The sequence below is a fragment of the Leucoraja erinacea genome, chromosome 7 (assembly GCF_028641065.1).
Source record: "Leucoraja erinacea ecotype New England chromosome 7, Leri_hhj_1, whole genome shotgun sequence".
NCBI lineage: Eukaryota > Metazoa > Chordata > Chondrichthyes > Rajiformes > Rajidae > Leucoraja > Leucoraja erinaceus.
The window spans coordinates 59549278-59576258 of record NC_073383.1 but is presented as its reverse complement, the minus strand read 5'-3'; the positions used below and the strand labels follow the sequence as shown (position 1 = coordinate 59576258).

The 26981-nt window shown below is 44.3% G+C and overlaps 1 protein-coding gene across 1 annotated transcript in view; it reads left to right on the top strand.

Moving 5' to 3' along the window:
- LOC129699151 (low-density lipoprotein receptor-related protein 1-like) overlaps nt 1-26981 on the top strand; it is an 877455-nt gene that overhangs the window by 121147 nt on the left and 729327 nt on the right. Inside the window, exon 6 of the mRNA XM_055638819.1 lies at nt 5393-5629. Coding sequence (XP_055494794.1) covers nt 5393-5629 — 237 coding nt within the window. The remainder of the gene's footprint in view (nt 1-5392; nt 5630-26981) is intronic.

The window sequence follows — 26981 nt, the reverse complement described above, 5'->3', positions numbered from 1 at the left end:
CTTAAAAATAAAGATTAGTAATGGTAAATGGTCACACACCATTCACCTCTTTGATTTTTATTATAGCAAACTAAACAGAAACAGTCTCATTCAATGTCTTTGCAGGGCTGCCAACATTGGGTGAGAAATTGTGAGGGAGCGTAGTGACCGAGGGGGGGGGGGGGGGGGGGGGGGGGGGGGGGGGGGGGGGGGGGGGGGGGGGGGGGGTGCCCCTTCCCACGGTAGGGACCTTTGCATTTTTCAGCTTGAAATTGAGCAATCTGGTGCATACTGTAGCAAGTTTTTTAACCACACTTGAATGCAACATTTATGCTTCAAATTGGATTAGGTGTGAATAAGGTTAGGCTAAATTACATTCCTAATTACATTTGACAGTAGAACCAGGCTCTGATCAACAGGTGCAGCACATGAATGACCTTGGTATATTCATGCATGGAAATCAGATTCATGCTATTATGCATATATATAGAGAAACAAAAACATAGAAACAAGGCAAGAGGAGTCAGACTTCCATCACTGTTCTGCACAAATAAATTAATCAACCTTACCTTTTGTCTATAGAAACAAGATGAAAATAATGCCACATATTCAACCGTATATGGTTCAAAGTAATTAAGAAGTATATGTAAAACTTATATATGGAAACAGGCCTTTCGGCCCACCAAGTCTACACTGACCAGCATGCATGGTAGGGGGCACTGTTCATACACCAGTTCTATCCTACACGCCAGGGACAATTTACAGAATCCAATTAACTTACAAACCTGCGCTTCTTTCGGATGTGGGAGAAACCGGAATAATCAGAGAAAACCCATGTGGTCATAGAGAGAATGTACAAATACTGTACAGACAGCACCCGTAGTCAGGATCAAATCTGGGTCTGTGGTGCTGTGAGGCAGCAACTCTGCTGCGCCACCGTGCCACCCCATTAAATTATTTTTTTCTGTAATATCTTTATTATGGTGTCTCTTCAATGAAGATGAACACATGATTCTGATTTCTGCCCTTAGTTGGATAACACACACCTCCAGTCATTGTGTTTCATGGCTGGTTTTCAACCTCTTCAGTATGAAGGACTCGACCCGAAACATCACCTATTCTTTCTCTGCAGAGATGCTGCCTGTCCTGCTGAGTTATTCCAGCTTTTTGTGTCTATCTTCAGTTTAAACCACCATCTGCAGTTCCTTCCTACACTCTTCGTTAAGCGAAACAGGTCCTATTCTCATTATATTATTCACCTCAACTAAGTATTTTCTTCACATCTGTTGCTGCAGAGAATACAATCCCAGTTATCAAATCTTTTTTCAAAGTGAAAACAAAATTCCAGCCTTGCCAACATGTTCATAAATCGCCCCTGGATCCTCTCCAGAAAAATTGCAACCTTTCTACAATGTGTCATAGTCTTACAGCATGGAAACATTCCCTTCATCCCAACTTGTCCATGCAGATCAAGATGCCCCAACTAAACTGGTCCCATTTATCTGCATTTGGCCCATATCCCTTTAAACCTTGTGTGTGTCAGAGTGTGCTAGAGAGTGTAAGTGTCAATGAAGCTGCGACAACAGTGAGCGGAGACTTGGCGATGTCCGGGCGGCATTTCCCTCTCTCCCGCCTCGTGAATGCGGGCTGGCCCAGGTGCTATGTGTCCAGCTGGGGTCCGGGGGAGGTAAGGGTCAGTGACCCAGGGGTCCAGGGGAGGTGAGGGACAGTGACCCGGGGGTCGGACATCAGAGCAGAGCCTTAGCCCGAGATTCATCCCTGCGGCTCCGGAGGCGGCACACTTGTCCCCACTCACCCGGCCCGCTCCTGGCTCCTGCTTGGACCATCGCCGTGTCTCACCTATCACAACATCTGCACGGGAATGTGAATGCGGGTGAAGCAGCATCTATGGAGAGGTAGACAAAAATGCTGGAGAAATGCTTGAGTGTGAAGAAAGGTCAAACTGAGATATAGATGCTGTATCACCCGCTCATTTTCTCCAGCATTTTTGTCTACATTGCCATTTTAAATAGTGTGCGATGGGCTTAAGCCAGTCAAATTGTTCTTTCTTTACGGGAAACCCGCCGACAGAAAACTATTCTCATTGGGGAGTGTGGAGGAGTGCGACTATTTATTTATTTATTTATTTTAAAAAAGAAGGGGAAAAAAAAAAAACTTCTGTCATCTGCTTGAGAGCATGACAATTTCATGAAATGCGTGAGAGTTGGCAGCCCTGGTCTTTGTGCCCCTCAATTTCAATGATAGTATGACTCAACATCTTTTACAAATAAATATGGCATTTTCCTTTTATGACTGGTGAATTGGTGATTTTTCTCTGGTTTCCACCTAACAGCAGCTTGTTCCTTAAACTACGTTTTTGTGCTGGATAACATTTGCCCTGCTCCTGCAAAATGTTCAGCATTAAAAGGAATTTGATTGTTAAATATCCAAAAATATCCCTCCAACTGGGCCGAAGCAAAAATAAAAAAGTAGGTGGCAATTCAAAATGTGGATGATGGTTTACAGTCAGTGCTATCAGATTATTGATCATTATCCCCCAGGCCTAGTTTTTTCTCTGCTCTTGCAGTTGTTGGACATCAGGAAAAGCTAAAATTAGATTTGATGTATAATGAACAATTAATTCATTTGCCAATGTTAAACCGTTATTCTAAAGTAATTCAAATGGGCCAAACATAGGGAGGTGGGATGAGTGTAGATCGGGGAATCTTGGTTAGCATTGGAAAGTTGGGCCGAAGAGCCTGTTTCCTTGCTGTATGGCTATGACTAAAATGAATCCAAATATTTAATATAGTACCAAGAGCATAGGTGAAATCTGGTTGAGACCCTTCTTCAGTCTGAAGAAGGTTCTCGACCCGAAACATCACCCATTCCTCTCCAGAGATGCTGCCTGTCCCGCTGAGTTACTCCAGCATATTGTGTCTATCTTCGGTTTAAACCAGCATCTACAATTCCTTCCTACACAGGTGGAATCCGGTCACTGTTCATCAATCTGGGAGAAATGGTACAATTGAGTCAATAGTTACAGAGGAAATGCTATGTCAGAATAATCACTGCAAGCAATTGTCCAAACCTCTTATTCCAATAAGAACATTGACGATGCTACCTTTTTTAATTATAAACAATCCTCAAAATCAACCACATTTTCAGGGTTTCAAAGTAACAGAAGAATGTGATATCATTAGCAGGTCATGAATTAAAAAGAATGACAGATATTTCCTATTTTTCTCTCAGTGCTCACATGACCCACATGTCTGTTGACAGCATTATTCTCCATGTCACTGACCCTTACATTTAATCTCACTGTTTAAACTTGGAAATAGGGGAAATAATATATTGCTAGGATGGTGTAATATTTCTTGGCAGTTAGCATGACTTAGAAATGCATTCCCCTGGGACTGACAAATGCTTTAATATCTTGAATTTCAAAATTCAATTTAGCCTCCAAGCATCTTTTTTTTTACTGAGGAAATTGTATTTACTTCCACATGTATACCAGAAAAACTTCAGGAGCATAACCTTTTCTCCCGTTCGAGGAAATTGTGGCTAATCTATTAACTCTATTGCCTAACTTTGTCATATACACTTAAATACCATTGATTAACCAACATTTATTTCTGTCAGAAATAAAATTAACAACTATGCTAACGATAGCTGTTGCTTGCTAAAGAGAAATCCAAACATCTGCCACCCTCTGCACATAACCCTATTGTATTAATTTTTAATTGGGACAGTTGCCCAATGTTTAGGGATTCCTGTGCAGTGAGTCAATTTAACCCCCTTCAGTTTCCTTAAATTTATTTAAGGGATATCTTTAATTGGTGTTCTTAAATTTGTTTAATGACTTAAATAGAGTCATAGAGAGTGCAGCACTGAAACATGCCCTTCGGCCCATCGTGTCTTGCACCAACCCATTTAAACTAATCCAACATTAATCCTATGTTTTATTCTCCCAACATTCTCATCCCTCGGATTCTACACTAACCTACCAACCAGGGACAATTCACAGTGACCAATTAATCTACAGTTCACTTGCTATGTGATGTGGGAGGAAAAAATGGATAATGTGCAGATTCCACACAGACAGCATCAGAGGTCATGATTTAACCTGCGTCTCTGGCATTGTGATGCAGCTACCTTTCTAGCTGGGCCAATGTGCTTCTCAAATAAACTGCAACAGAATTAAATAAAATATATATATATATATATATATTGTTGGGCATTCAGCAAGTTAGTGGCCATGCAAGAGATAAATGGAGAGGGACGGAAAGCAAAAAGGACAGGGAGCGAGATGGAAAGAGGGAAGAGGGAGGGGGTGGAAGTGGGAGAGGGACGGAGAAGGTGAGAGAGACAGAGGGAGAGGGACAGAGACAAAGAGAGGGAGACGGACAGAGATTGAGGGAGATGCAAGGAGAGAGAGCGGAATACATGGGCGGAGAGGGAGAGGAAGACAGAGTGGGAGAGGGAGAGTGTGAGGCAGAGAGAGATGAGACAGAGAGGTCCCAGTGATCGTTGCCCATCCTTCACTGTTGATGCTGTGCTCGCCCCTTACAAAATGGTTGAAGCATCACACTCCCAAGACACTGTCACCATCATTGCCAGTGTCCTTCTATGACATGTGATTTACCATGAGTGGCAGCATGGCCATGGCTAGAAGGAATTAAGGGCCAGCCCATTGATTGCTCAGGCCTTCAGACATTACATGCTGCCTGGTCTCTTCAGATTCCCAGCAATCTGATCACCCCCTTTTTATATCTTAGCTGTTATTGAAAAGATGTTTTTAATCTATGGAGGCTGCAGATCAGATTTAAGAGGATGTTACCAGAACTCGAGGGCCTGAGCTATAGGGAGAGGTTGAGCAGGCTATGACTTTATTCCTTGGACGGCAGGAGGAGGAGAGGTGATCTTATAGATGTGTATAAGATCATGAGATGAATAGATCAGGTAAAAACAGTCTTTTGCATGGGGAATCGAGAACCAGGGGGGAGAGATTTAAAATGAAGGGGGAAAGATTGAGGGACAACATTTTTACACAAAGGGTGGAGGGTGTAGCGACTGAGCTGCCAGAGGAGGTAGTTGAGGTAGGGAGAATCACAATGTTTAAAAGTCATTTGGACAAGTACATGGATAGGATAGGTTTAGAAGGATATGGGCAAACGCACAGTCAGGTGGGACTAGTGTAGATGGGGCATGTTGGTTGGCGTGGGCAAGTTGGGCTGAAGGGCTTGTTTCCATGCTACATGTCTATGGCTAAGTGCTTACAATTTTCTGGTGTTTCATTCATACAACTGTTTTTCAAATGTTGATTTTTGTCATTAAATCCTCTCGTGCAGAACCTCCGAAAGGGGAATCAAAGTAAAATAATCGTTTGTTATTCCTCAATCTTTTATTGCAGGACCAAAAAATGAACTGTTCCTGTTTTATGGAAAAGGTCGGCCAGGAATCATTCGTGCAATGGACTTGAACATCAAAGCAGCTGATGAATACATGATACAAGTAGAAAACCTTGTTAATCCACGAGCTCTTGACTTTCATGCAGAAACAAATTACATCTACTTTGCTGACACAACCAGTTTCTTAATTGGACGACAGAAAATCGATGGTACAGGTCGGGAGACAATCCTAAAAGATGGTAAGTAAATTGGAATCTTCTCCATGCTTGTCTATAATGATTGTGATTGTGACCGGTTGACGATGCATGTCACCCTTCCTGCAATTTGTGTATAATCCTTTCTGTTTTGGCAAAGCACTGAGATACATTTTAATTATTCACTTGGAACAAACAACTAATCTGGGAGACTTAAAAGCAATTAAGCAGTCATCATCATCGGCGGTCACTCAAAATGAGTATGAATGTCCTCTCATGGAGGATGCCTGCGTGTGACTTTAACGTGGGGAGACTGATGCACAGACAGCCACCATACAGTCCTCGACAGATCTGGGTCAGAATCCAGTGGCAGGGAATCCAAGATGACCGGGGACCCTTTTCTGCTGCAGCCTTCATCCGCCTTCCCAGCCTTTGTGGCGCTCCACTAAAGTTAGCCATCATCCTCCACCTGTTCTACCATTGAGGTCTTTCTTTCCACCACTAATCTACCCTCTACTCGATCAGTCTTAGGAAGGGTCCTGATCCAAAACGTCACCTGCCCATTTCCCTCCACAAATGCTGCCTGAGCCACTGAGTTCTTCCAGCTATTCATGTTGTGCTCTATATGCTACTGTTGTTGGGCATCGTGGGATGCCTCTTGCAGTGTAGGATTGTAATCAGTCTTAGTGAAGAAAACAAATCCATATTTTCGCCTGTCAACAGATCTTGCTATTTAATCACTTTTGATGAGTGCAAGAACCGCTGCATAAAGAAATATAGAGGAACTTCAATTACTTAATTATTTAATAAATCCACAATGGTTTGATACTATTTCAGGCTTGAATGATCATATGTTAAAGTCAAAGTCAAAGTCAAAGTAGCCTTTATTGTCATTCAGACCTTGCGGTCTGAACGAAATTTCGTTGCCTTGCAGTCCTACATATAGTAAAAATGACAAAAACACACAATAAACACAAATTAACATCCACCACAGTGAGTTCACCAGGCACCTCCTCACTGCGATGGAAGGCAAAAGTCTTAAGTCTTTGTCTCTTCCCTTCTTATTCTCCCTCTGCGCCGAGGCGATCCAGGCTTCAGATGTTGTGACCCCGCCGGGGGATGGTAAGTAATGTCAGTCCCGCGGCTACATCCGAGCTCCGCGAACGGGCCGGTTCAACTCCGTGGCCCGGGGTGGCCGAAGCTGCCGCCCTCCAGTCCAGCGGACGCAGCTGTTGTTGCGGGAGCTCCGGAGAACAGGTCACCAACCTGTGACCTGCGAGCTTCCGACGATGTTGTCCACTGGGCCCGCAGTCGGGTCGGGTGGCCGCTGCGGCTGTCCCAGCTCTGAGGCCGGGTGGCCGCTGCCCTAGCTCCGAGGCCAGGTCGCCGCTGCCGCTGCCCTAGCTCCGTGGCCGGGTCGCCGCTGCCTCTGCCGCTGCCCTAGCTCCGAGGCCAGGTCACCGCTGCCGCTGCCCTAGCTCCGAGGCCAGGTCGCCGCTGCCCCAGCTCCGAGGCCGGGTCGCCGCTGCCTCTGCCGCTGCCCCAGCTCCGAGGTCTGGTCGCCGCTGCCGCTGTCCCGGCCTCGGCCTCGGTGCAGGCGGAGACGGAGACGGGGGATACGACAAGAGAAGTCGCATCCCCCCAAAGGAAGAGACCAAAACATTTCTCCCCCCCCACCCACACACACATACACGACCTAATAAAAATAAAATTAACTAAAACAGGACAAAAGAACAACAAAAAAAAGAAAAAAAAAAAACAGACAGACTGCAGGCGAGCCGCAGCTGCTAAGGCAGCGCCGCCAATTTGGATTGCTGGTTGATTTAATGTGACTCCTTTAAAATCTAAACAGGCGAGAGTTAAGTATTTTAAGTCACATTAATGATGACTTCAGTAAGTTTAGTCTTCTGTAGTGCTCATCAAAGGCAGTAAAACTTTCTCTCTAACAAAAATAATGGTTCAGTAATCTTTTGATAACATGCTCATTATGCAGATATAAAGTACTGTAATAATTGTGCAACATAGAAGCAAACTACTTGTGTCGGGCATGTACAAACTTTCATATTGTTATGTCATCAATAATTGGCTGCTATTGCAAAAGAATTTGAGTATAGGAGCAGAGAGGTTCTACTGCAGTTGTACAGGGTCTTGGTGAGACCACACCTGGAGTATTGCGTACAGTTTTGGTCTCCAAATCTGAGGAAGGACATTATTGCCATAGAGGGAGTGCAGAGACGGTTCACCAGACTGATTCCTGGGATGTCAGGACTGTCTTATGAAGAAAGACTGGATAGACTTGGTTTATACTCTATAGAATTTAGAAGATTGAGAGGGGATCTTATAGAAACTTACAAAATTCTTAAGGGGTTGGACAGGCTAGATGCAGGAAGATTGTTCCCGATGTTAGGGAAGTCCAGGACAAGGGGTCACAGCTTAAGGATAAAGGGGAAATCCTTTAAAACCGAGATGAGAAGAACTTTTTTCACACAGAGAGTGGTGAATCTCTGGAACTCTCTGCCACAGAGGGTAGTTGAGGCCAGTTCATTGGCTATATTTAAGAGGGAGTTAGATGTGGCCCTTGTGGCTAAGGGGATCAGGGATTATGGAGAGAAGGCAGGTACGGGATACTGAGTTGGATGATCAGCCATGATCATATTGAATGGCGGTGCAGGCTCGAAGGGCCGAATGGCCTACTCCTGCACCTAATTTCTATGTTTCTATGTTTCTATGTTTCATAGAGGGATGCTAATGCATTGTTTGAAAGCCCTGTCCTGATATTGTGTGAAACAGAAACTAGAGTTACTGAGACATTTGTAATCACCTTCAGATCAGCTTATTTCCTCTATCCACAAATGATGTCTAACCTAAGGATGTTTTTTCTCTTACATTTACTGTTTATATAATCTATATCTACCTGAGATCCATAATCTGTATGTCGCTTGGACATCTTACAACCCGGTTGTGTGAATATTGATTTTGCTTTCAAGTAACTCCTGCATTCCTTCTCTCTCCCACCTCCCCACCCCACCTAACCCTATCATAGTCATCCTACTAGTTCCACTGTTGACATCCTTGTGTCCCTGTTGTTAGCAAATCTTCCCCAGCCAACAATGGGCCATTGTGGGCTCCACCCTTCCTGAGATCATCTGTTGCCAGCCCTATTTTGTTCTGCCCTTCTCTAACTTTCAGTGTGAAGAAGGGTTCCAACCCCAAACACCACTTATTCCTTTTCTCCAGAGATGTTGTCTGACCGGCAGAGTTACTCCAATATTTTGTGTCTGTTCATAATCTATACCTTAACCCGGACTCACCCTATTTTGGTGCCACAGAATCAGTGGCTTACAGAGAGGAAACGGAAAGATCACGCAGTGTGGCAGTCTGTGAGGACAATTTTAGTTGTGGCATTTCTGTGCAGCTGTGTGACTGATGTTGGACAGCATGGCACCTTGTTTTGGGTTACGTCTTACACTCTGCCCGCAGATTTTAGACGAGACACAGCATGGAAACAGGCCCTTCGGCCCACCAAGTTCACGCCGACCATCAATGACCCATACACTAGCACTATCCTATCCTTCACTGTGGACAATTTGCAGAAGCCACTTAATCTACAAACCTGTATGTTGTTGGGGTGTGGGAGGAAACAGGAGCATCCAGAGGCAACCCAGGCTTTCACAGGGAGGATGTACGAACTCCATATACACAGCACCCATACTCAGGATCGGGCTCAAGTGTCCAGCGCTGTAAGGCAGCAACTCTACAGCTGTGCCACAGTGCCGCACTGTAGATGTGCTGTTGTTGTGGCAATTGCCGCCAAATCTGGCCATAGGCGAAACAACCCCATATTTTAGAGTGAAATAAACACTGTAGGTAGTAAATACTGGGTTTTATGAGTGCCCTCATTCGGTAGTAATGAAAAAACAATGGCCCTTCTGCCCTCTCAGATGTATATTAAAAATTGCAATGTTATTCAGAAAAAATTAGGAAGAATTTTCTTCATGTTTTACGCAATATTCATTCCTTAATTATCGGAATATCTGCCATTTGGCTTAGTACTTCTTGTGGAACATTGTTAATTTATAACTTTTTAGAAGTTACTCTTTGGAAGAATTGGTGACCAATTCCCACTCGTAAATATACTTCAAAAGTTATTTATAACAGTAAAGCAATTTGGATTTCCTTCGCAAGAATAGGTCTTATTTCCGGTTGCTTTTTCTCTTTGTAAATGTAACTTCATATTTCCATACACTAGCATTATCCTATCCTTCACTGTGGATAATTTGTGGATAAATGTTATCTGCTCATCCCCATCCCCTCACTGTGAAATCCAATACTATCCTCCTCACATATTACATTGCCGACAGGTTTCTGTCATCTACAGATTAGAAATGGCGCCGTGTAAACTCAAATCCTAAATATTACGAATCTACTGAAAAAAAAAGTCGTCATAGCGTTAACACTTAGAGACAGTCACTGAACACTTCCGTCCAATCTGAAAAAAATACCTTTCACTTTCTTTAATTTCACTAAAAGTGCAGAATTTACAGAACAAAAAGGAATATTAAATAAAAACATACGTTTAAAAGTTCTAGATATGCTTCCTACACTATATCCTCTCCATTTAACATTTCCTTCTATTTCTCAATTTCCATGCTCTTATTATTTCCACTTAGCTTTTCATTTTTTTTTGTAGAGATGTCATGTTAACCACTTTCCACCAATCTGCAAAATTTATTTTATTGATGAGGTCATAAAAACATGTAAAATAATTCCAATTGTCGTCTTTCAGACAGCCAAATCATCAGAGAGCAATGATGGGTATAATTAAATCATAGATGAGACCGTCAATCTCCAGAATTATTTTATATGTCCAACAAATTATTAAACAGATCAACTGATATCTTGGCTATATTAGATCGCTGAACAGAGCAAATAGAGGGAATGTGGATGATTAAAATCAATCATTTCACCATTCACTAATTCAATATACAGAGGCTCTTTTAAGACCATTTCACCCACAATCTGTTATAATTATTGTACTAAATACTGTCAAAATTGCTAGCAAAATTGATTTATATTTTTTAAACCGCCAAAATTAAATGTTCTTGAATGTTTATGGTGGATGGATGTCCAGTATGATTGTTGATTTATAAAAGTCATGTGCACTAAGATACAGTGAAAAACTATACACTTTTTCTTACTGAAGAAGGGTCACCTATCTATTTTCTCCAGAGATACTGCCTGACCCGCTGAATTACTCAAACACTTTGGGTTCTTTTTTAGCCCCAACTCAACCTACATCTGCAGTTCCTTGTATCTACCCAGTGACAAACTTTATTTTATGTGCTGTGCAGGCAAATTGTACTGTAGAATGAGTACATCAGGTTGTGCACAAGAGAAAATAAACAAGTGAAAAATATTCTGTTATAGATATAAAGTAAGGTTGAGAGTTTTAAGCATAAATATGCAAGGGCCACAACGAGATAGATTGGACAATCAGGATTAGCAGCAATCCCTTTCATGTCACAAACCATCCCTCCTTGGAAATGCATTATTGTTCTTTCTTCATTATTGGGTACAAATCCTAGTATTATCTATTCCACGTCATTCTTGGAGAATCATCACAAATTGGCTCACTGCCTCCTTTTACTAGACCATTAATGATGGGTATTCTACTGCATCATTGCCAGAAAGAGGCCATGTAAACTGGAGGGACACACCTCATATTACATAGATAGAAGTGTTTACATAGAAAATGGGTGCAGGAGTAGGCCATTCGGCCCTTCGAGCCTGCACCGCCATTCAATATGATCATGGCTGATCATCCAACTCAGTATCCTGTACCTGCCTTCTCTCCATACCCCATGATCCCTTTAGCCACATGGGCCACATCTAACTCACTCTTAAATATAGCCAATGAACTGGCCTCAACCACCTTCTGTGGCAGAGAATTCCAGAGATTCACCACTCTCTGTGTAAAAAATGTTTTTCTCATCTCGGTCCTAAACGATTTCCCCCTTATCCTTAAACTATGACCCCTTGTCCTGGACTTCTTCAACATCGGGAACAATCTTCATGCATCTAGCCTGTCCAACCCCTTAAGAATTTTGTAAGTTTCTATAAGATCCCCCCTCAAACTTCTAAATTCTAGCGAGTACAAGCCGAGTCTATCCAGTCTTTCTTCATATGAAAGTCCTGACATCCCAGGAATCAGTCCGGTGAACCTTCTCTGTTCTCCCTCTATGGCAAGAATGTCCTTCCTCAGATTTGGAGACCAAAACTGTATGCAATACTCAAGGTGTGGTCTCACCAAGACCCTGTACAACTGCAGTAGAACCTCCCTGCTCCTATACTCAAATATTGCGCTTGGGTAGCTTTCAACACAATGGTGATTTTACTCTTGAATCCTTTTGTGTCACACCCTGTGTCTTTTCATCTCTGGCCTCTGCCCAACCATCTGCTTGTCAAAAAGCCTCACCTGTATCAACCTATTGATCACCCTATGCCCCCACATGTATCAACTGCCAGGCTTTGTCCTACCCCTTCTTTCCAATTTTCCTTCGCCACCCCCCACCATCACAATTAGTATAAAGAAGGGTCCCAATCTGAAATGTTACCTATCCATATTTTCCTGAGACGCTGCTTGACCCTCTCAGTTATTCCAGCACCATGTATTTTATAAACCAGCATCTTCAGATTCTTGTTTCTAATGAGGTATGCCAATACCATTTTTACCAGCTCAGCCCACTTTGTGGGGAAGAGTGTTAAAAATGAAAATGTCTGAGGCAAACATTATTACTTCTACTTTATGAGAAAATTGGACATACATTTAAGGCATAAAGTTGTAATGCATTTTAAAGCAGGAAACAAAATATTTAAAATCGAGTGCAGAGCTTTAAAATTAAATTATCATAGAATGTAAGTGGTGTGACAAGAAGCTTTTCAAAATGCAAACTTTAACGGTTCACGCAACACTTTATTAGGTTCTGTCAAAATTATTCCAAATTCATTCATATCCTTTAATTATTTTCATCTGCAATAAATGTTGCTGTCAGGATAAATTTTGCATCCATTTTGCAAATGGCAGGTTAACACAAGCAACAACAGAACCCAACTATTTCCTTATACCGGGAAGGTGAAGGAATGTCAATAAAAAATACTTTGGAAGTGGTCACCACAGCTGAAGAGGCACGTGTTTAACAAATCAAATACCAAAAAATGGGTGATGATTTATACTTCCCCCCCCTCTCCCTCTCCCTCCCTCTCCCTCCCTCTCCTTCTCCCTCTCCTCCCCCTCTCTCCCCTGCCCTTCACCCCTCCCTCTCCTCCTCTTTCCCCCCCGCCCCCCCCCCCCCTCCTTCTCCTCCCTTTTCTGTATATGAAGCAACATAATTTTAAGACACTTCATTATGATTAGAACAAACAACATTTGGACGACAGAGGTTAATATATGACTTACATGGTATTGTGCAGGAGAAGACTGTGATGTTAAAGAGAAGACAGAAGCATTAACTCAACATGAGGTATTATTTGTGCCTGCCCAGTGTCAATAGACCTAGCGGATATTGGCCCTGACATTTGGAGCATGCCACAGGGGCAGCAGGAAATTGCACATCAACAGCACTTAAAGAATGCTGACAGAAGTTGATGGGGGACATTTAGAAAAATGCAGCCACTTAAAGATAGGTGGCGGCTACAGAGAAATAAAATTGTATTGGCACTCAAAAGTACTGAAAGCATTTACTGGAAATTGAATAACATTTTTTCTTTAAAGCACTGAAGTAATTATGCTTATATTAGCACTTTGCATGAAGAAGGTAAAACCTATTTCACTGCCCCACTTTCTGTTGAGACTTGTATTTTCCAGTCTATGAAATATTTTGTACATTTTCCACAGATGATGGAATGGTCTTCACCTTATGTTATAACAGACCATTTAGTGCTACGATAATCCAGCAGAAAGTACTTGGTTTGCACCTTGCTTTTTTTTGTGATGTTTTTAAAACTCCCTCTTCACTTGCTCGCGGAGGGTAGTAAATAATCTTTCTTCAGCCTTACTGCAACCTGTGCTTCATTAAATCTCTTTTTTTTCTGCTCCAGTGGAATAACATGTTTTTCACTGTGTGATTGTGCTCTTCCTCCCACTCAATGAATGATAATGGAATTATTCATCCAAATCCAGTCAAGAGGAAAAGTGTACAATAGTGTTCCATTGGGCAGGGCTTCAAATCCCACTTTGCAAAGAGCTTGATTATAAAATTAACAGGTTCCTGATGTAGAATCTCAGGGAGAAATACAGCACAGAAACAGGCCTTTAAGCCCATCGAGTGTGCCAAACATCAAGCATCCATTTAAAGGGCTTTCTCACGGTGCGACCTGATGCAAGACTTAACAAGAGTTTAACATCGTGGGAACCTCCTGTGATAACAGTACGGCATTCGTGGACCACCGAGGACCTCCGTGGCGCTAACGGCAGGTAGTCGTGTAACTTTGTAAGGTCGGGAGAAAATTCATTTTTGAATTTCTCCAAGAGTGACTTGAGCACTTTTTGGTGAGCGTTGCAACATTGTATGAACACAGATGCCAGTGCGATATCCGTGCGATATACGTAATGACTCTTGCGGGTACCGTGGGAACTCCTGCGAACGGTAAACCCAGAAGCTTGACAGAGGGGACATAAGGTGAGTAAAAAAGGTGGTCTCAATATCGCCAATGGACCATGTGTCCATCGAGGACGCCCACCTAATTGTCATTGTTTGAGAATCTTTTTCACAGTAAGACTTGCAGAGATGCCTCTCAGAAAAGCGCAAAGAAAGGGATCAAAGAAAGTCAGAAAGTTTTTAGCCATGCAGGTAAATGAGGAGGAGACTCAGCAAGAGAGACAGGTGGAGAGGCAAGAGGAGATGCCAGAGATACCACTGCCTGTGGGCTCCTTGGAGCAGGGAGAGGGTGATCAAGGTGGATTTGAGATTGCCTCCCCAGTATCTGTTGCCTCCCCAATAGCCTCAGCAGACGATAACATAAAGGGAAGATGGCGGAAGGTAAGGCCATATAACTTCAACAGGGAACAAGAGGGGGAACTGGTGGAGTGGTACCAATGCAATGAGATTCTCTATGACAAATCCAGAGAGGATTCTAGAAATAGGGAGAGGAAGCGCAACCTGCTGGAGACGAGTGCTGCGGAGTATCCCGGGTGCTCATGTGAGTATCTATAACAATATATTAGTTTATGTACAGGAGAACAATTTAATGTTATCCATGATTTAAAAATATACAATGCTACAGATGTAAAAGTGCTGTTTTTGCAGTTACCTTTAATTTATAACCATATAACCATATAACCATATAACAATTACAGCACGGAAACAGGCCATCTCGGCCCTACAAGTCCGTGCCGAACAATTTTTTTTTCCCCTTAGCCCCACCTGCCTGCACTCATACCATTACCCTCAATTCCCTTCTCATCCATATGCCTATCCAATTTATTTTTAAATGATACCAATGAACCTGCCTCCACCACTTCCACTGGAAGCTCATTCCACACCGCTACCACTCTCTGAGTAAAGAAGTTCCCCCTTATATTACCCCTAAACTTCTGTCCCTTCATTCTGAAGTCATGTCCTTTTGTTTGAATCTTCCCTATTCCCAAAGGGAAAAGCTTGTCCACATCAACTCTGTCTATCCCTCTCATCATTTTAAAGACCTCTATCAAGTCCCCCCTTAACCTTCTGCGCTCCATTTGTAGACTTTGGAAATCCTCTTCATTATCCACAACACCCCCTATCTTGGTATCATCTGCATACTTACTAATCCAATTTACCACACCTTCATCCAGATCATTGATGTACATGACAAACAACAAAGGACCCAACACAGATCCCTGAGGCACCCCACTAGTCACCTGCCTCCAACCCGATAAACAGCCATCCACCATTACCCTCTGGCTTCTCCCATTCAGCCACTGTTGAATCCATCTTGCTATTCCTGCATTTAAACCCAACAGTTGAACCTTCTTAACCAACCTTCCATGAGGAACCTTGTCAAAGGCCTTACTAAAGTCCATATAGACAACATCCATTGCTTTACCCTCGTCAATTTCCCTAGTAACCTCCTCAAAAAATTCAAGAAGATTAGTCAAACATGATCTTCCAGGCACAAATCCATGTTGACTGTTCCTAATCAGACCCTGTTTATCTAGATGCTTAAATATATTATCTCTAAGTATCTTTTCCATTAATTTGCCCACCACTGAAGTCAAACTAACAGGTCTATAATTGCTAGGTTTACTCTTAGAACCCTTTTTAAACAATGGAACAACATGCGCAGTACGCCAATCCTCGGGCTCTATTCCCGTTTCTAATGACATTTGAAATATTTCTGTCATAGCCCCGGCTATTTCTACACTAACTTCCCTCAATGTCCTAGGGAATATCCTGTCAGGACCTGGAGACTTATCCACTTTTATATTTTTCAAAAGTGTCAGTACTTCTTTTACTTTGAACCTCATAGTATCCATACCTACTCTACTAGTTTCCCTTACCTCACATAATTCAATATCCTTCTCCTTGGTGAATACCGAAGAAAAAAAATTGTTAAATATCTCCCCCATCTCTTTTGGTTCTGCAGATAACTGTCCACTCTGTCTCTCCAATGGACCAATTGTATCCCTCGTTATCCTTTTGCTATTAATATAGCTGTAGAAACGCTTTGGATTTACTTTCACCTTACTTGCCAAAGCAACCTCATATCTTCTTTTAGCTTTTCTAATTTATTTCTTAAGATTCTTTTTACATTCCTTATACTTCTCAAGCACCTCATTTACTTCATGCTGCCTATAATTATTGTAGATCTCCCTCTTTTTCCGAACAAGATGTCCAATTTCCCTTGAAAACCAGGGCTCTTTCCAATTTTTACTGTTTCCTTTCAACCGAACAGGAACATAATGATTCTGTACTCTTTAAAAAATTTCCCCTTTAAATGTCCTCCATTTCTCTTCTACATCTTTCCCATAATGCCGAGTACCGTGGGAACTCTTTATCTACCCCCCATTATATCGTGCAGAACTCGTGCTGGACCACGACCACTTCACTCTGGTGACATCTTGCGTCAGGTTGCACCGTGAGAACCGGCCATTACACTAATCCTGCATGAATCCCACTTTTATTCTCCCCAGATTATTTTTCGACTCTCTAGTTTCTAAAACTCAAGTTTCTAAAACTTAACTGTGCACTGGGATCAATTAACCTCCGATCATTACTTTTGGTGAACAGAGTTTAGCATGAGCAGAAATCCTGAGGGGGGGGGGGGGGGGTTGGGCTGTGCCCCCCATGTTTTAGCGGTGGGGAGCCATCCCCCCTCCCCCACCATGTTTTGTGACCTGGGCGCTACAGCCAGTCCCAGGTCGGCTGGCCTGCCTCGGGACTTACTGTAGTGCCCAGGTAGGCTCGCTTGCCCCAGGTCTGGATGTTGTGTCCAGGACGCCCGCGTGCCCCGGGACTGGCTGTAGCTCCCAGGTCAACTCGCCTTCCCCGGGAATTGCTGTAGCGCACACATCGGCTCACCTGCCCCACACTCTAAAGACGTGCAGGTTTGTAGGTTGTGCTTCGATAAATTGTAAATTGTCCCTAGTGTGTTGGATTCTGATATTTTGCAGGTGGGCCAGCATGCCTTTCAAGGATCTTCATGATTACAGAGGTCAGTGCAACAGATCTGTTGTCATTTAGACCAGTAATCCTTGGCTTTTTGGGTACGGGCACAATAGTGGAGACTTAGATCTAAATCTAAATTTTATTAGTTATTTAAGTTATGACAACGGATGGAAGCTGCATACCCAAATATCGTCGCACTTATGTGCAAGGACAATAAAATATATTATTATTATTATTATTATTATTATTATTATTATTATTATTATTATTATTATTATTATTTGAAGCAGCCAGGGACAGTGCAGGTTTGCAGGGACCAATATAAAAAAGTCTGTGTAGATTGGTGCCAGTTGTTCGGCACTGAGCTTGAGGGTATAGGGGGAAACATTGTCTGATCCTGGCACTGGTTTTTCTGTCTCCTGAATAGCTTTTCCACCTCCTCAATTGCTATTGTTAGTGACGGGGAAGTGGCCAGACTGATGTTGGGTAGCAAGGAGGGGATGGGTTGTGGATGCGGGCCGAGTCTTTGCAGAGTCTTTGCAGACTGGAGTCAGGCTGTAAGTAGGTGTGAACTGGTGATTGGGGAGGAGTGGGTGGGGGTTGGATGGATCGGGCACAGGGGGTTATGTTTCTGTCTATCGAACCTGCAGTAGAACTTATTCAGGTAGTTGGTCAGCTGATGATTGTCCAAGGAGCGGGGAGTTTTCCTCTTATAGCTGGTGATAGGTGGAGTAGTCCATCCGCCCTTCGAGCGAGCACTGCCATTCAATATGATCATGGCTGATCATCCTAAATCAGTACCCCATTCAAGCTTTCCCCCCATTTCCCCCCATATCCGTTGATTCCGTTAGCCCAATAAGCTATATCTAAAGGGGCTGTCCCACTTGGGCGACGTAAGCTGCGAGTTTAGAAGAGTTTCCCCTGGACTCAAACTCGCAGCATGGTCGACACGTATGAGGTGGCTGGAACTCTCCTTCGTGCTCAAGGGAGGTTCCTGCCTACTCGTGGCCTCAGCTAGGTCGTAGAAAAAATTTCACCATATTGAAAAATTTTCCGCATGTAATATTTGGTCGGCATAGGTCTTTTTCACTCATAGTGCAGTGGAGTGGGTTCGCTATTTACTTACAGGCAGTCGAGGGCAACGGTAAGCCATCTCCTTCACTGACCGGTCATTTTGATTGGTTCATTGGAACTTCACGACCCAGGAAGACCTGCTAAATGCCCGCTAAACTTTATTATACTTCTTAAAAGTGTCTCCACTCATTCCCTCCCCCTTCTCTCCACTTCTCCTCCCCTACTCCTCCCCTTCTCTCCCCTTCTGTCTCCATTCCGTCTCCCATCTCTCTCCTTCTCTCCCCTTCCCTCTCCTTCTCTCCCCTTCTCTCTCCTCTCAGCGCTCCTCCACTGTACCTGACCCCCATCTTCGCGATGTGTTTGTGTGTGTGTGGGTGTGCAGTCAGTAGATGCAGCTCACGGTTCGGTCGATGCAGCTCACGGTTTCAAGTATTTATTGACTCACCAAATCTTCTCAATCTTTTAAGGAAGTAGAGGCATTGATGGGCTTTTTTTATGATTGCAAAAACGAGCTGGGTCATGGACAGATCTTCAGAGATATGCATGCCCAGGAATCTGAAGTTTTTGACTCTCTCCAATGAAATAATGAATTAAAAACTTCACAAATATCTCCAAAATGTCAGTTGCGTCTTGCAATTATATCTATAGGTATTCTTCTTGAGTTGGCATTCTGAATTAATCCTCTTTTACGCAGTTCTGGAAAATAATAGCAATCCTTGGCAAGTCTTATTTGGATTTCAAAGAATCAAAAAGAAATGGATAATACCCATGCAAGCAGCCAAGACTGAATCATCAAATGTTTCTCAGTAAAATGTTTGACCTAATTTGAACAAATTTTTCATTGCACGCACTGGCAATGTTGAACACAGATGTCAGTCTGCGTAGTGAAAGTAGAGGATCTGAGGGTTTTCAATAGTCCTCATTTATTTTTTACAGCATGTATTGTAATTATGCTCTGAGAGCTAACCCCTTTAGACTAGTTCAGTAAAACACAGAGTCAAGCACTGGACTACTAAACATTTTTTTAATCACACAATAACAAATTCCCTATACGATACCTAGCCACACCGCGGGGTCAATCCTTGTCTCTGCTTGTCCAAGCCCTTCAGCCTCGTGCAAGCAGATACTTCCAAAAGGTTCCACAGTCCCAAGCGCTCCTCCAGAAGATCAACGACAAACCTCGTGGTGGTTACCTTTTATAGGTCATCAAACCCTGTGGGGCAGATTTACATGGGGGTGGTGCCCCTACAAACCAATCACAGATATTGATTACATTAAAGTGTTATTGACAGTCCCCCAACCCAATTACAAAGCATCCTGTTGTGTATTTGGGTGCTTGGAACGGATTTAAATAAGGCTCGGACACGGGAGTAAACTAACAAGATTCTTTATTACAGCATGCCACCTTGAGTCTCCCTTGAGTCTCCCTAGTGTATGCGTCCTTGCACAAGACATCACATATGCTAATTCTATCACATACCTAACACTCCTCCCACTTTAACTTGGAGGCAGGCAACACTATTTCTATCACATATTTAACACTCCTCCCCTTTTAACTTGGAGGCAGGTAATACCATTTCAATTACATACACCGCACTCCTCCCCTTTTAACTCAATTTCACCTGCATGGTATATGCTCTTTACTTCACATATCATTGATTTTACTTCGGAGTCACGTGAGTGACTACGTGAAGAACCCACCCAGCGCGCAGGCGCGGCATTACGTCAGCAGTGCAACAGCGGCAGCAGCTGGAGCCAGGCTCTCCAGCTGCAGCATAAAGACGAGACCTCAGGTAAGTGCCTTTTTTGTTACAGAGTCGCGCTAGAGAGAATAATGGCCTCTCGCAAGCGACCAGCCAGGAGGACTGCCTGCCCTACTCCACCCGAGGACGGGTCCATAGCGGGACGGCAGCCTCTCGCAGCGGAGGAGCTTTTTCAACGCTCCCACTCACCCGACACCGAGCCGCCCCCAGTGCTGCAGATTTCAACGCCCCGCACAGGGAGGAAGGCGACACAGAAAACCGACCGGCCGGTGTCCTCCGATGAATCGGAGGAACGGGAACACTCTCCCCCACCGAAAAGGGGAGACGCTCGGATAAGCTGCATGAGGCAGCTCCTCGAGCGTATGATTAATGAGGAGATGCGGCATCTCCCAGGAGGACGGGCTTTGGCCTCCTCCTCTCCACACCCTTCTGTACCCTCTATGTTCGAGGGCAGTAAGGGAGGCCAGGACTGGGCTGGCCTATCCCAAGGGCAGGCGGAGGATATCGTCAGCATGCCGGGCATGCCGGAAGAAGAGCTACTGGGTGTAGTGGGCCGATATGCGGCACCACCAACAACTGGGATGGTGTTGCCACCCAGAATGGCGGCAACTATAAACAGGCTGTCCAACAACCCGCTGCAGGACAAGGCTGTCCAGCAGGCCCTTGACAACTACATCGCGCCAGAAAATTGCGAGGCGCTGAGGGTCAAGACGGTCAATGGGCAGATCTGGAACCAGCTGGGGCAGCAAATAAGGGCTCAGGAGGTCAAAATGCAGCGAGTCCTGAAGCTCCACTCAGCAGCCGTCACCGCCTTTGCTCGGTCCGTTGGGGATGAAGACCTGACCATACCCCAGCAGGATGCCCTCGCACTGATGTGCAGCACCACGTATGAGCTAAACAACCTACGGCGGGACAACATCAGGCCTGCCCTCAACCCAACATATGCCGGCCTCTGTAAAGCTCCAGCGCCCGAACGACAGGCGCTGCTATTTGGTGCGGATCTGGCCAAAAGGCTCAAGGAGTTGGAAGAGGCGGCAAAACCAGTAGGCCTCATGAGGGCAGGGCCAGGACCGAGCAGGGTGAAGACACCCAGTTGGCCGCACGCCTCGGCAGCCACCAGCAGATACCGAGCTGGTGAAAGCCTGGTGACCGCCTCCCACTACCCCCAGTGCTCTTTTTTAGAGCGGGGCCCAGGGCGGAGCCGTGGGAAGATGCGCCGCCCCACCGCAGCACCAACACGGACAACCTTGGGCCAGACCCACCGGAAACGACCCCACAAGTGAACATGGAGGTAGGTGGGTCTGGTTCCTGTCAACATACACAGACAAAGGGTGTAGTATTAACAGGGGGACGTTTGAGGTTCTTCAAGCATGTTTGGTGCTCCCTTACTAACAATCAGTTTATACTCAACAGTATTAGTGGATACAAAATTGAGTTCAAACCAGGCGTAGAACCGCCAGTTCAGCACATGCCCCAAAGGGTGTTCCTTCCCTCGGCAGTTGAGAAGGTAGAAGGACAAGCTGAACTTGATCGGCTCGTGGCTAAAGGCATCATAGAAATGACCACACACGAGCCGCAAGAATTTGTATCAAATATTTTTCTCAAAACCAAAAAAGATGGTGGATGTCGCATTATTATTGATCTGACATCACTCAATCAGTCTGTTGAGTATCAACATTTCAAAATGGAGACATTTGTCACTGCCAGACAACTGATCTCCAAGGGATACTACATGGCAAGCATAGATATCAAAGATGCTTACTATTTGGTACCCATTCATAAAGATTACTTTAAATATCTGAAATTTATCTGGAGGGGCCAGCTATGGCAGTACCGAGCTTTGCCCAATGGTTTAACGACAGCTCCCAGACTATTTACGAAAATTCTTAAAGTGGCCATGAAGAAATTGAGAGAACTAAAACATTTAGTAGTGGCCTATCTGGACGATGTTCTCATATTAGGAAGAACACGGGAACAAGCTGTCGCAGGAGTGTTAGCCACTAAACAACTCCTTGAAACTTTGGGTTTTATCCTTCACCCAGATAAATCAATATTGGAGCCTACTACTAACATGGATTACTTAGGCTTCACTATTGACACGATTCACATGACTGTCACTCTGCCCAGAAACAAAACAGTTTCACTCATTGAAGCTTGTAGCCATTTAATTGCTACGCCGCAACCTAGAATACGGCATGTAGCCAGAGTTATTGGCTCTATAGTAGCAGCATTTCCGGCTGCCCAACATGGGCCCTTGCATTATCAAAATCTACAAAGAGCAAGGACTCATGCATTACGCCTTCATAGGGGGCATTATGATCGCAAAATGGATTTACCCGCTGAAGCCAAATCAGAACTTCAGTGGTGGGTTGACAATATTTGGCACAGTCACAGTCCTATCGCCGTAACCAATCCTAACATAACCATTGCAACGGATGCCAGTGCTTTAGGCTGGGGAGCTACTAACTCCATAGACAGCACAGGTGGCAGATGGACTAACTCAGAGGCATCGCTACTACAATCACTGGGCATTAACTTTTTGGAAATGCTCGCCGCTTTTCATGGGCTAAAAGCATATGCATCTGGTATGCGGCACGTGCATGTTAGAATTATGATCGACAACACTACGGCAGTATCTTATATCCAGCACATGGGTGGCATTAAATCAGTATCATGCGACAAATTAACTGCTATAATCTGGCAATGGTGTGTCGAGAGACATATTTGGCTATCAGCTGCCTATTTACCAGGCAAGCTAAATTTAGTGGCGGACACCAGGTCACGAAAATTCAACGACAACATCGAATGGATGTTGGACCCAAAATTATTTGCTAAAATTATCAAGCAATATGGTACGCCAGATATAGATTTGTTTGCGTCTAGGTTAAATCACCAACTACCCATGTATGTGGCTTGGGAACCAGACCCAGAGGCAGCAGCGGTAGATGCCTTCACGCTGGACTGGGGAAATTTCTTTTTCTATGCTTTCCCTCCCTTCTGCCTCATCAGTCGGGTACTCCAGAAAATTCAGGCAGACTCAGCCTCTGGCATTCTGGTCGTGCCCGACTGGCCTACCCAACCATGGTTCCCAATGTTCCACGACATGGTGGTAGAGACACCAATGGTCCTTCAACACCACCCCCAATTATTGACTCACCCGGTAACTGGCATTAGCCATCCATGCCACCAAAAATTGAAACTCCTGGTTTCCAGATTTTGAACAGGCCTTACCGGGGATTGGGGTTATCAGACAGAACAATCACCACCATGTCGGCATCCCTGCGAGTTTCCACCAAGAAACAGTACCTGACCTTCATCAGGAAATGGGAACAGTACTGTCTGGACGCAGGGACATCCTACAAGACGGCTTCGATCTCGGATGTGCTGGAGTTCCTGGCCCACCTGCACCATGATCTCAAGATGAGCTACAGTGCCATCAATACGGCTCGGAGCGCACTGTCCGCATACCTCATGCCGATAGAACAGCATAGTGTGGGATCCCACCCTCTAGTCATCAGACTCCTTAAGGGGATCTTTAATACCAAACCCCCTACACCTAGATACACTCACATGTGGGATGTGAGTGTAGTTCTGACACACCTTCGAGGTTGGCCTCCGGTGGGATCCCTGAGCCTGGAACAGGCCACTTACAAAACCCTCATGCTCATGGCGCTTGTCTCAGCTCAAAGGGTTCAGTCGCTCCATCAGCTAAATCTGAACTACATGGTGACCACCCCAGATACCATTACTTTCACCATGCCGGGGTTGGTAAAACAAAGTAGACCAGGTACATCAAACTCCCCGTTGATCTTCCGGGCTTACCCTCCAGAACCTAGGCTGTGTGTGGTGACCCACCTTCATCATTATCTAGACACAACCCAAACGCTAAGAGGGAGAGAGAAAGCCTTATGGGTTAGCCACAGAAAGCCTTTTGGACGGGTAACCAGTCAAACATTATCCAGATGGTTGAAACAGGTCCTCAGCATGGCAGGGATTAACACAAATGTTTTTAAATCCCATTCAACCAGGGCAGCGTCCACCTCAGCGGCGGATAGGATGCAGGTTCCCCTCGACCACATCCTCAGAGCAGCGGGATGGTCAAGGGAATCGACATTCCAACGATTTTACAAGAAACCGCTGATGGAACAGGACGTCTTTGCGGATACCGTTTTAAAAACCGCAAAGTTATGATTTAAAGCCCATGGGAGCTATTTTGTTTTTTGTTATAGTTAATAAATATTTATTTTATAACTAAACAAACTTGTTGGTCTCTAGCTACCACTTCCTCCCTCGATGATCTTTCGGCAGTGAGTGATATAACTGTTACACGGTTTGAAATCACAGACCTTTGAAGTCTTCACGTAGTCACTCACGTGACTCCGAAGTAAAATAGTAAGATTAAACGAGTACTTACCAGTACGAAGTTTGATCTGTATTTTATGAGGAGTTACGATGAGGGATTACGTGCCCTCCGCTCCCACCCTCATTATATAGATCAAATTCGGACTAATGTCTCGTTGGTCTTCACTATCTTTACTTCAACTAGTGTCTATCTGTGATTCCACACCGCTGCTTGGAAGTATGCCGCGCCTGCGCGCTGGGTGGGTTCTTCACGTAATCCCTCATCGTAACTCCTCATAAAATACAGATCAAACTTCGTACTGGTAAGTACTCGTTTAATCTTACTATTAATACACTGTTGCACAATTGGTATTATTACATTCATCTTACAATACATCCTCATAACTGTAATAATCCTATCTAAAACAGGACATAATTTTTCATGCCACCTATCTTCCTTAAACCAAATGCATTACTCCTTGCATTATGTATTGTCATTTTCCGTTCCTTTATGTGTAACTTGCGACCACTTTATAATTGCTCTAGTTCTGCCTGTATCTCTGCTTCTTCCCTTTTAAATATCCTAATCTAATTTGCAAATTTCTTTCTGTTCCTGATATTCTGCGTTTAATTTTCTGGTTCATGTATTTGCTTTGTTTTCCTTTTTGTAGGTGGGATCTGACCCATGGCTGCAAGTTTTTGTTTTCTAGCAGCTTCCTCTGTTGTTCAATTTCCATTCGCTGCTTATTTATCTGCTCTTGTTGTTTAATAAGATTCTGCAATGCATAACCATTTGTCCATTCCTCAGTGAAGGAGGCTCCATGCTGGACTACAGTGAAGTGTCCTAATCGCATTCGGTCCTGCATACATTTGTCTTGACCGCAAGCCTCTCTTTAGACGTTTCTATTAGCAGCTTTCTACTCATTGTCACACATTTATTCAACCTTGCTTTGTATCGTTTAAGTCTTTTCTGTTGTTCATCTATTTTTCTTAAGTCACCTTTCTGGTTCTTCATCAAGAAGTAGGATCTATATTGTCTTTGCAATACAACACTGGCTTTGATTTGTGCTCTGTGTAGTTTTCTTGCTTTCTAAGCAAGGTAGTGCGACTGCAGTTTAAGGAAGTTTTTCCTATATCGTTTAAGCCTTTTGTATCATTTCAGCCTTTTCTGTTGTGCCCAAAGATCCTATAGCAGAGCAAGATGGGTTACTCTCACGCAAATGTGAAGTACGTTCATGGGCGGTTTCATGGACGATTTTATGACTCATTTTAGCAACCAGCCCCCGCCATCTTGTTCCGCCATCTTGCTCCGCTTTCTTGCTCCCGCCTTCTTGCTTCCGGCCAAAGATTGGATCCGCAGCAAGGAGAAGGAGTGCGCGGCCTGGGGCAGCGAGGAGAAGGAGTGTGGGGCCCGGGGCAGTGAGGAGAGATAGTGCGCGACCCGGGGCAGCGAGGAGAGAGAGTGCGGGGCCCGGGGCAGCGAGGAGAGAGAGTGCGGGGTCCGGGGCAGCGGGGAGAAGGAGTGCGGGGTCCGGGGCAGCGGGGAGAAGGAGTGCGGGGTCCGGGGCAGCGAGGAGAAGGAGTGCGCGACCCGGGGCAGCGAGGAGAGAGAGTGCGGGGTGCGAGGCGGGGAGGAGAGGGGCATAGGGGGGGGGGGGGGGGGGGGGCAGGCGTAAGGGGGAGTGCGAGGGGGGGGGGGGGGGATAAGGCCTAGTGTGTGTGAAGTTGCAGGGAGGTTTACAATGTTTCTTATTTACAATGTTTCTTATTTAATGTCCCTTGTCTAGTCTGAAATAAAGTTCATTATTGGATTAGAAGAAATATAATTGTGTGTGTTATATACATTTATATAATTTTCATGTATGTGTGTTTATAAACATTTTATTCTTTAACAAGAATCAACAGAATTATGAACTAACAGAATTATGAATCTAACCCTATAATCACGCACAAAAAGTCCCCCCCCCCCTGTCAATCACCCTGCGAGTCGGGTCGGTTCCGGTTACTGCAAAATCGACTCAAACACTGCTTGTGAGCCATTTAAAAAGAAATGATTTAAAAAACATTAAAAAAGACAATTACCAGAATCAAATTTTATTCTTGACAAGAAGTTTGAACTGACAGATTTATGAATCTAACCCACACAAACTGTTGCCCCGCAACATCGATTACAGTGCGAGTCGGGTCGGGTTAGGTAGGCTCAGGTTGCTAAAATGGGCGTGGAAAAATGCCCATGATCCCCTCCATAGCGTACTACACGTCAGTCCATTGCATTTAGCAGGAGTAGCCTATCTTGCTCTGCTATAGGATCTTTGGTTGTGCCTCTATTTGTCTTCTTAAGTCTTTCCTTAAACAAGGCTTCACACTTCAGCCAATCCTCAAACAGTCACATGAACAACTTGCAACATTATTAACAGTATTTACAATCCTTCTGCAGCCAGCCTATCATGCTAATACACTTGCAACACCTTTGGGTTTCTCTGCAAAGTACTACAAAGTACATTTTAACAATAGTGAGGACATCTGGTCCCTCACCTTATCTGATAGTTCAATCTAGGACCTAGACTTCCTGGC